The following is an 11,153-nucleotide window of genomic DNA, read 5'->3' as shown; positions in this document are numbered from 1 at the left end:
TGGATGGGCGGATGAATGGATGGATGGATGGACGGACGGACGGACGGACGGATGGATGGATGTGTATGTGGATGGATGGATGGATGGATGGATGGATGGATGGATGGATGGATGGATGGGCGGATGAATGGATGGATGGATGGACGGACGGACGGACGGACGGACAGATGGACAGATGGATGTGAATGTGAATGGATGGATGGATGTAAGCAGACAGGTACATTCACAGATGGATGGATGCACAGGCATAGGAGAGGAAAAAGAGAGGCAAACCTTAGGATTGGTGAAGCATCCATATACCCATTTCATGGAACTTCAAAGAACCCTTCAGCTCTGACACCCTCTTCACCACCATGCTTTTGCCGGGTCTCCTAAAACAAGCATGGTGGTATGTCCCTGGACACCTGTGTATCAGGTTTGGACTATCTCAACTCTGTGGTAACCAAGGAGACAAGTACTTATGGTCCAGTTACAGGTGAAGAAATGAGGTTCTGAAGTTTCCCACTGCTCAGGGCACTTGGCCAGTGGAGCAGACTTGGATCACACCTCAGGCCCATCTCCCTCCTAGCCTGCTTGCCCCAACACCCCCTAGGGAGCAGGCGAACCGTGTATGTACCTGGCTCTTGTGGGTGTGGGCTGTGGCTCTGGGAAATGCTTGATAGTCAATGAAAAACTATCATTGACTATGCCCAGTACCAAGTAGCCACCATGGAAAGCAGAGTGGGCCAGGCAGTGTGTGAAAAAGGTGAGCTTTCTTTCAGTAGAGGGTGCCAAGAGACGTTCTGGAGGCCCAGGACGGGACAGGCCTCCCCAAGTGGCTTCTGGCAGGTGGCAACTTGGCCTGGCTGCACTGCAGCCAGAAGGAGCATCTGTCTACGAAGTTCCCTTGTAGCCAGGGTGGCAGCAGAAGAGGATCAGGACAAGCCAGATCCCAGGGAACACTGGGCACAGCAAGGGAGGGCCTGGAGGGTGACTTGGGAGGAGAAGCCTCAGGAACCCCAGAGGGAGCTCACAGCCCACCTTGCCCCCATGGCCCCAGGCTTGCTCTGGTGGCTCTCTGACAGTGCCTGGTGATAGCCTTTCCACAGGGCTGGCTCCAGGGAAGCCTGCCCAACTTCCTCCGCAGAGGCTGCCAAGTTCTAGCTCATTGTTGCATTGTCCGCGAGGTGAGAAAAACAGTCCAGAGCCTGCAGGGACTGTTCCCAAGTTCAGTTTCCTGGCCCAATCTCCAGGAAAACCAGCAAAGAGCAGCCGGGAAGGCTCTCTCCCTCTGTCTCTCTCTCTCCCTCTCACTTCCAGTAAGAAAGGAACCCATCCTGTCCCAATTCCTGCTAGCTACTGGTGTATATGGTAAACAGCTGTCCATCTCCCATGGGGCTTTCGAGATTGGCAATGGGGGGAGAGGACACTGCTGGAAAGAAGGGTCCACTTGCCCTCCTGACACAAGCCACCTTGGGTGCAGTCTACTCTTCCTACAGCCGGACCCTCTGCCTCGAGGATATCAGCACTTCATGGTTCCTTGGAGCTCAGACTGTACCAGAAGCCACCAACAATGTGGCCCACACAGGACATACACAGTGTAGGTGCTTAGGAGCTGGCCTCTTCACAATAGTGTTGACAAGAGGGTGGTAAGAGAGAAATAAGATTAGCAGGCCTCTGCTGTTGCCGGAGCCTCTAACACAGACTTAGGAAGCTCAGACTGAAATCACAAAAAGTCCAGGAGCACTGACTGGCCCTGCAGCTGGCCACTGGTGCCTTGTCGACTGCACCTGCAGGAGGACTGCATGGTGATACACCTAAGCGATGTGTGGAAAGGCTTACTCAGCCTTCCTGGAACCCCATGCTCAGGTCCCAGGGGCTGGACTTCCAGGAAGACAGACTATTGATCTAAGAAAGCCAAATGGGAAAGGCGATCCCCAGGAGGACACTGGGATGGGAGGGTGATAAAGAGAAAGAGAGAGATGCCCTGAGGCTGAGACTTTAGAGAAAAAGAGACAGAGAAAGCTGGAGAAGGAGGGAGGAAGAAAAGAGCAGAGAGAAAGACAAGAAACAGAAGGGAAACAAGGGTGGGGAGACAGAAAGACAGACACAGAGACAGAAGATGATGGGGGAGGGAGACGGAGGGCTAGACAGCACAGATACAGCAGAGCCCTGGCACTTGGCACGGCTCGGCGCTGAGAAAGAGCAATTCCCAATCAATAGCATCAATTAAACCCAAGATCACGCCACCGCAGGAGCTGGTGGCTGCAGTGTTCACTCTCGGCTCAAAACCCTCCAGGGCTATCACACACAGACAGACCCTTCAGCATACCTGGCTGCTTCCCAGGTCCCTTCCCACCCTGGGGTAAAGAAGACATAGTCACAGTCTCTTGAGGTTGCTCTTGGTGACACCTGGGCTCTGGGTCCTAATACAGCATGTCATTCAAGAATGAAGACAAAGCCAAGGCTCCAATATCCATCACACACAGCATGTGAACCAAAATGCCCAGTAAAGGCCCTAGCCGGCACCTCTGTCATCCCCCTAGGCACAGATGGCCATGCTAGTCTGCCTCCCTTGGCCTGACAGAGATGCAAGCAGGAAAGAGACCCATGGGTGGTCAGGAGCAGGGCTACACCCACCTAGCTCTCTGAAGGGAGACTGCGCTGCTTCCCTGAGTTGGTAGCTGCTGCGGCCTCCTCTCCTCTCTCCTTCCCTCCTCTGCTGCTCCTGCCTCTGACTGAACAGCCACCAAGCAGGGGCGGCAAGCGTGGAGGACGCTGGGGCAGCCTGGTTTGTCAGCCCACAGGGGGAGCTCTGACGTGTAGCTCAGCCCACTGCAGCCTGGGAGAGAGTCATCACTGCCGCCAGCCAGGGCCATGTCCAGGTTAAAGGGACATGCCCAGAGCCTTGCTCCTCCGACCCAGGGTGATGTTCTAGCCTTCCTTGGGGGCGGGGGAAAGGCTGCCCTCTCTAGTCCCAGAAATAAAAGGCTCTCCTCCCCGTGAGTAGGGACCACCATCAACAGAGAAACCAGAGCTTCCTGACTATTTCACACACCCAGCCTTATTTCACACAGCCCCTTAGCCTCTGATCTGTCTAGTGTCCCCTCTGTCCCTTAAGAGCTTCTTACTGCTCCCTCATGCCCTCAGGATATATAGTGGGAGTTTGACAAGACTGTAACATCTGGACAGTCATGGGCATCAACCCCACTCTCCGCTGAAACAGAGAGCTACCTCCCCACACTTAACACTAGATGTGCCCCCCATGGGGCACCCTACTCATATACCCCTGTACCCCACGCATGCATCCCTGGGGGCCCATCTGTCTCCCGGGGACTCAGTGAGTCACCACCCCACCCCCCAGTCCTCTGGGACATGCCTGTGTCTGAGTTGTATTTCAGTAATCATGTGTTTATGGCTTGGTCTCCCCAGAGGCTGACAGTGAGGGTGAGGATGGGGCCTGCCGGGGCCCAGGCTTGAAGCTGCATAATTCAGCAGTAAAAACATTCCAGAAGACTGTCCTGCTGCCCTTCAGGGTCCTCCTTGTCTCTGTCTCCTTTTCTGCTCATGGGGTCACCCACCCCTACTGGGCCTGGCATTGCCCAACCTCGCATGGACCCAGTACTACAGACATCAACTGGGCAATGGACAAGAGAAGCAGAAGAGGCAGTGGCTGAGTATGTGCCCCCTAAAAAACAGGGAACAAAGAGGGCATTGGGGAGCTCTGCTGGCCAGAGAAAACATGACGAGGAATGGGGGGCTGAATTTGAAAATGGGCTACGGCAGGCATGGCTTCTGGCATCGTCCAAGAGAAAACAGCAAGGATAGGGACATGTCACACAATGTCCCTTTGCGCTGCTGTGGCAACTGGCTTCTAGCTGCTACTTCCCCTCTTCTGCCTCTTGGTGGTACCAGAAGAACCATCAGCTGCCATGGCCAAAAGTGGACAGGTAGCCAGAGCAGAGTGCACTCCCAAGGAATTAGATAGTGTAAGCAGTGTCTTAGTGTGGTCACCACCCCGTTTCCCACAATGATGCCAAGAGAGAGGGAGGGGCAAAGCCTAAGTGCTGATGACATCACCCATCATCTGGATCCAGCTGTTCTTGTAGTTCTCTCCTGGACTTCTCAGTGATCTTAGGAGCATAACAGTCCTATAAAGCTTGTGTCATTTCCAACTGATGTCCTCGTGGACATATATAGTCAGTATGCCCATTGTAAAAAAACAAAAACCACCACCACAACAAAAAACCTAAACCAACAAAATCATATACAGGCCACACCTTCACTTGAGTCCAGCAAAGAGAAGATTCATAACAAGGTGCTTCTCACAACTTTTAAGGCCTGACAACTGGTCCATGGACCTCGGTTTCCCTATTTGCAAAATGGAAACAGGAGAATTGATTTTCTGGGCTAGGGTAAACTAGCAAGCTCCTAGACAGTGGGCATGTAGCAGGTGCTTCATCCATGCACAGCCCTCCTCCTGCCCTCCTGAGAGCCCTTCTTTATACCTTCCTGATGGTCTGTTTTGACAAAAGCGAGCGTCTACAGAGGGAGAGGGTGGGGGGGAATATGCTCGTTCATGTTTACCCATCTTACCTGCAGCAGGACGGTCCCCCCAGGGATCGTGAGCTGTAAACAGTACTTCGGGGCATTCTCCCAGGACAGCGGCTGAACATCTTCAATGGCGCTGTAGGAGACCGAGTTTTCCATGTACCCGGACGGCTGGAGCAAAGAGAAAAGAGAGAAATATGCCCGGGTTACAAGAGCTGGCACAGCCTCCATCTCAGAAGCCAATGCTGGTGTGAGCGTTGAACAGACGACGTGAGCACAAAAATGCAGCTAGTCCAGGATCAAAGGAAGGGCAGAGTTCTCGGCTGTCAGCATCCTACTGTGCAAAAGGGCTGTAAAGGAAACTCATTCTACATCTAGGGTGCAAAATAAAGAGGCAAGGGAACCCCGAGGGCAAGGGTGAAGGGTCATCCCCTGGTAACCACACGGCCCAGCTAGACTCTCAACATCCATCCCCAGCACAGCATCCTCCAATGGCTCCTATGTCCATGGGGTCACTCCCCACTGCAGCCCACGGAAGGGACCTCTAACCCATCCTGCTCCTTCCTCACACCTCCAAAGTCCACAGAGAGTATGCTGTCTTTCTCAGGATCTGGTCCCCTACATGGTTCAATAGCACATGTTGGGAAAATGTGTAAAAAAGGCAGCCACGGACAAGGGTTGGGAGAAGTCAACAGAAGCCTAAAGTTATTCACACTGCCCTCTAAGAGAGTCCCACTCTCTCAGAGAAGCATGGGGTGCGGGGTGGCCTGGGAGGACGACACAGGGTCTTCCATCTCCAAGATGTCAGAGCTCAGGAGAATCAGAAGAAAACCAAGCGAAGACTAATAGCAGCCTCCCCCAGACCCTTGCCTATGCACACAGTGCTCTAAGAACCCCATGAGTTGCTTTAGGGAGGAGGTGTCAGGGCCATCTGTAGAGCACAAAGGACTTGTGACCTTCCCATGGCCATGACGGAACTTCTCCACTGTAATACACTGAAACAGGAAGGTGCGGTCTCAAGTCCATGACCCAGCTGAGTATTTTACCACAGACACTTTAGATCTCTGACCATTGCTTCTCTTCCCATTGACGCATAGTAGACATGGGAAGAGCTGATGGCTAAATTGCCTCAGCTTTCCTGGTATGGGTGGTCAACGGTTTTGAAATAGCTGACCAGCTTAGGTTAGTCAACAGATATCCACCGAGCTTCTAGTATATTCTGAGGGTCGTGATAGGTAGGTAGCACAAGCCTGGAGTTCAGTGGGGTGGACAGACAACCAATAAAAGACATCCAAGAGTAACCTGGGACTGGGGAGAGTTGAATGGGGGAACCAAAGTGGGGCTTAGTGATAGGGGCAGAGAGGAGAGGCCACTGCATAAACTCGAGGCCAACACAAAGGCCCAGGGGCAGGAAAAACAAGAGGACTGAGGTAGAGGGCTAGGCACGGCTCAGGTGGCAACGGTCCACTTCTAGAGGAGCTTATAGGTCCATCTGGGGTCTTGGGACCACAACCCCAAGGGGAAGGTGCTGCAGGAAAATCTGACAGTATCCCTAAAAGCCAAAAGGAATACGGAGGTGGGAGGTGGCTCGCCCCAAGCCTTTCAGGCCAGTGCACTGCCCTTCAGCAAGGCCTACAGACCACAGTACGTCTTGCCAGTGTGTGGAGTAAGTACCCTTTCCTGCCCTGTACATCAGAATCACTTCCTGTCCCCCTTGGCACTAGCCCAGTGACATGGCCCAGTGTTTCAATAACACAGCTCAGCCCTGCCCCTCGCTGGGGGAGACATTTAATTTCAAATATTTACTGTGTTTACTGATGACAGTCCCCCATCTCTCAGCCGGCTGTTATGTACAACAGGGACATGAGCCTTTGCCATCCTGTTCAGCGAGCCTAATTCTCAGGATGGCTGTCATTTTAACAAATGAGGTGCCAGCCCACAACACACCTGGGAAGGTGAGCCTTCATTATTAAGTTAAAGGCCCTCTTTAGGAAACACTGGCAGCTGTCCAGCCCTTCCCCTTCCAAAAGGCTAGTGAGCCCAACCGCCCTTGGTATCCACAGAAGCCAGAGGAGCAGGGCTGCAGTGTTGGCCACAAAGACGCAGAGTCCAAGATGCCTGTCCCTCGATTCACCATGGGAGATCTACCACTGTGTCAAAGGGCATGGCAGAATCACAAAGGACCTGGACCACCCAGACTTACAGCAGCAGAAAAAGCCTACAGGCTTTGCTCTCCAAAAGCCTCCATGGAGACCTCTGGCTGAGCTATGGCCCTAGCGCCTTCAGAAGGACACAGCCAGTGTTCCCCCTGTGCAGACCACCTCCGTACCTGGAGGCTGCTGTAGGGGCACTTCCACTCGGCGACCTGGCCAGGCTATCCAAAAGCAGCTTGGAGCAGAAGCCGCGAGCAAAGTTTTCTGGGAAAAGGCTGGGTATAAATAAGCACCCGTTGTTTTGCAAAAAAACAGATTGATCGCTCTTCCACGGACTGCCTCAGCGCTTGGCCCCAAGCCGTCTTCAGAGCCATTAAGCCCTACATTTTTTGAGTTCCTTACAGTGTGTCATTAAGACAGTTACTGCACCTCTCTGAACCTGGCTCCTCTGATGGTAATTTAATAAACAGGATGGCAGAGACTACTTCAGGGGACCTAATTTGCTAAGGACTTACTTAGCTCAGTGTCTGGAACCTACCAGAGATCAATAAAATGGATATACTTTACCTCTGGCATACCCTTCCCTAAATCCCCAAATCCAACTGAGGACCGTTCCTCAAGATGCCTGCCTAAGCCAGACATGCTGGGGCTCACCTGTCACCCCAACATTCAAAAGGTGGCAGCAGGGAGACTGAGAACGTGAGGCTAGTCTGGGCTATCTAGTAAACTTGGGTGCCGGCACTCGCTGAAGGAAGACAAGAGATACCTAAGCAAGTGTCCCAGCCAGAAGGCAGGATGAGAGACACTGTCACGGAATCTGGGAACACAAAAGGGTCACTGGGCGGAACCTAAGATGACTGAACAGGTCCTGGACCTCAACAGTAACACAGAAGTATTGGGTCCTCAAGTCAGGGCCACATTGTCCATGGGTGTGGCTCACTAAGAAGGCAGAGGTGGCACAAGGGACACTGTTTTCATCTCTACTTTCCTCTGCATCCAGGGTTTCTCTGTGGTCACTGTATTTCAAGCTACACTGACGACAGCCTCTGCCCAGGGGGTCCTCACTGAGGCAGGAAATTTGAGGTTTGCAGTGCAAACAGGACACGCGGGAGATGTGCCACACTGCTGAGACAATGTTACCCACAGCAATGGTGACACAGTGGCCAGAGTCAACAGCATGCAGGAGGTGAACCAGAAAGAAGGACAGCTGAGTCTTCCAAGGGAAACGGGGAAAGGCAGCCCTAGGCACAGCTAAGAGATCACAGGTTTTTCAGAGTCAAGCCCACAGGGCAATGTTCCTGTCGCAGGGTATCCTAGAATCCCCAGAACTCCAGGGATGGAATCAGATGGGTGGCTATCACATCCTGGGACTGTACGGAAGCAGATGGGAACCTCCAGGCTGCATGGGTGGGCAGGGCTGATGGGAGGCAGGGTACACTTGCTGGAGTGACTGAAACCAGCTCACCCCAAGAGACTGTTCCTCCTGCTGGTTTTATCCAGCAGCACTCAGGATCTGTGCACTAATGGGTAGATGTCACTCTTTGAAGTGACAACTCACACTTGACTAACAAGTGCAGCGTGGGAAGGTGAGGGACGGAATCTAAGCATCTGGATAAAATTAAATCAAGAGCACTCAGGAACGGAGCCTGAAGGCACAAGCCCATAAAACCAGTTGAGTCTGGAGACAAAGGCAAAAAGATCACAAAATTCAAGGGTGGCTACAACTACAGAGAGAGCTCAGGGCTAGCCTAGGCAGACGGGACGGTCAGAAAATAAAGAGGGCCCAGGATGCAGTTCAGTGGAAGAACGCTTGACTAGCATGTGTGAGGCACTAGGTTCAATTCCCAATCTCTCTCTCTCTCTCTCTGTCTCTCTCTCTCTCTCTCTGTCTCTCTGTCTCTCTCTCTCTCTCTCTCTCTCTCTCTCTCTCTCTCTCTCACACACACACACACACACACACTTACTAATATTTCAGTATATTTCTTTCACTTTAATTTTTACTATGCGTATATAATTCTGTATCTATGTATGTGTGGTGTGTGCCATGTGTACGTATACAGAGGCCAGAAGACACCAGGTGCCCCGCAATAAAGCTACCACCTTGAAACGGGTATGTGTGGGGGTCCTCATTCAACCTGGAGCTGGCCTGCTTTGGCCTAGACTCATTTGGCTCCTATGGGGACCCCCCCCCGTCACTACTGAGACACTGGAGTCACAGGTGTGCATTGCCATGCTTGGCTTTACCATGACGCTGGGATTCCAAGCTCAGGTCCTCGTGCTCGAGAAACAAGGGCTCTTACCCACTGAGCCATCCTGCGCTTCTCCCAATTATTTGTAAACATAATTTGTATTGCTCTTTGTTTATCTACTGTGCACAAATGTACACACACAGAGACACCACAGTTTATATGTGGCAATCAGAGGACAACTTGTGGGAGTCACTTCTCTCCTTCCACCCAGGGATCAACCTCAGGTCATCAAGCTTGCCGCCTTTACGTCACGCTCACCACCTTTGCCCACTGAGTCATTTTGAGGGCCCCAAACAACTTTTCGCTGAGTCCCAAACAAAGATTTCGCTTGTGCTGTACCTATGGGCATCTGCTCCTAGTTTCTCTCTGCTCCCGCCCTTTCTGCCATGGACAGAACCACCGCCATTCTGTTTTGCATGAGCAATAAACAACTCTGAAGTGAACATCCTTGCGAAGCCTGTTTTTCTAGCCTATATTTAGGATTATTTCTTTAGGCCGGATTCCCAGAAATGGAATTACTGGGACAAAGGGTGAGTGCATGTTTTCCACTGTTGCCAAATTACTCTCATTAGAGAGATATTAAGGAGTCTTGGGAGCCCTGGCCAGGGATGAGGGACCCATGACCTTGACTGCTGGCTGTCTTGCTGCTACTCTCGGCCTCATTCTAACCAGGTGGGTTTGGCACTAGAGTTTCTGAACTGAACACCATGCTGGGTCATCACGTGCTGGGTGCCGAGGGCATGGACATCCATCACCCAGGGTCCTGGTTCTTGGGGTGTAGCCTTCCAGGACACTGCGAGTTGGGCATTGGGGACACTGCCCTCTCTAGGGAGGTGGAGACAAGTCTCCGAGTTGTAGCTGTGTTCCTCCGCTATGGGACAAATATGGCTAGTTTGAGAGGGCCCTTGCTTCCCAGACAATGAAGAAAACTGCCCGGTAGGATTCTGGGATAAGCCTGGCTCAAAAACCTCCCAAGTTAGCTGGAGCCGCCTCACCGGGGTTCCCTGTCCACTCCCAATACCTTCAGAGCTAATGTTTACATCAGCTGTTTCCTCAGACTTCTCACCCAGTGGGGTGCTCAGAAATGGGGTGACCACCTAACAGCCTTCACCATCCTGCCTTTCAGAGATCAGTTCTGCCAATCCCAGCCTATTGCTGGTTTCCATGGTGATTAAGAGAGCATGACTCATGAGTTTCCAGCCCCCAGGACGAGGCTCCAGGCTGACTCAAGACATAAATCCTAATGGGGTTGGGGCTCCCGCACCCCAAAAGGAAAAGCCTATCTGGAAACTCCCTCTATTCAGCCACTCCAGACTGGAGCCGCTAAATTCTGGAGAAGTCTCGTCCTGGTCTGGGTTGTGAGCGGAGGACTGGTTGTCACTCTGGCAGGCGGCTGAGTGGAAGCTATCTGAGTCATCACTCGGGGGAGGCCAAGATGTGGAGCAGGGTCCAATGGCGCCATCATACCGGCAGCAGGAAGCTTTGCTCTGGTCCCCAGAAGCAATGTCACGTGGCATGACAGGGAGCCCCTTCCAGCCCAGGTGGCCAAGCAACACTGATAAGATCAAGGGCAGTATTGCATCTGTGTCCTCAATGGTGGTTTTGTCAACTGGCTAAGTATAGAAGACCGGGCCTCAGTCTCCACCAAAACTGGGGGGGAAGCACACGATGTTCAGTTAACCATGAGCCCTCTGGGACGCAGGGGCACCCATGATGTCAAGAAGCCAACACCTTGTAGGGAACCTCACAACCATTAATGCTGCCTGCCACTTGCTGCTCCAGCCCCCAATACCACCCATCATTTTCTGCTGGTATGAATCTGCCTACTCGGGATGCTGCTACACTGGTATACAGCTGACGACCCACCTTATCCCTGTTTGTGGCTGAACTACCTCACTATGTGGAGCCTACATGATCTACCTACTGATAGCCACTTGAACCTCCTATCTTTCCATGATTGTGAAACACCTCTGTCCAATTATCTTTCCAATGGGGTGACAGAGAGATACCTACCTCACAAACACAGTCTCCACCAGGCCTATTCCACTCTCTTAAGCACTGTGCCCAAAGCCCCACCCTCTCTAAGCATAGGTGCCCACGTGACCACTCCTGCCTCACTCAACCACACCGCGATGTTATGGCAAGAGAGCTGTAGTCACCCTGAGGAAATTGAGTAAGAGAGAGGCGATGACAGGTCACAGCCTTCCTGCTTGCCACCATG

General features: G+C 52.4%; 1 protein-coding gene across 1 annotated transcript in view; it reads right to left on the bottom strand.

Annotated features, from left to right (window-relative positions):
• Cmip (c-Maf inducing protein) overlaps nt 1-11,153 on the bottom strand; it is a 194,500-nt gene that overhangs the window by 71,110 nt on the left and 112,237 nt on the right. The window contains exon 2 of the mRNA XM_005345735.3: nt 4,576-4,701. Within this exon, the coding sequence (XP_005345792.1) occupies nt 4,576-4,701 (126 nt within the window). The remainder of the gene's footprint in view (nt 1-4,575; nt 4,702-11,153) is intronic.

This window comes from Microtus ochrogaster, chromosome 4 (genome assembly GCF_000317375.1).
Source record: "Microtus ochrogaster isolate Prairie Vole_2 chromosome 4, MicOch1.0, whole genome shotgun sequence".
NCBI classification, from domain to species: domain Eukaryota; kingdom Metazoa; phylum Chordata; class Mammalia; order Rodentia; family Cricetidae; genus Microtus; species Microtus ochrogaster.
Note: the sequence above shows the minus strand (reverse complement) of the source record. Positions and strands in the feature narration are given on the sequence as shown.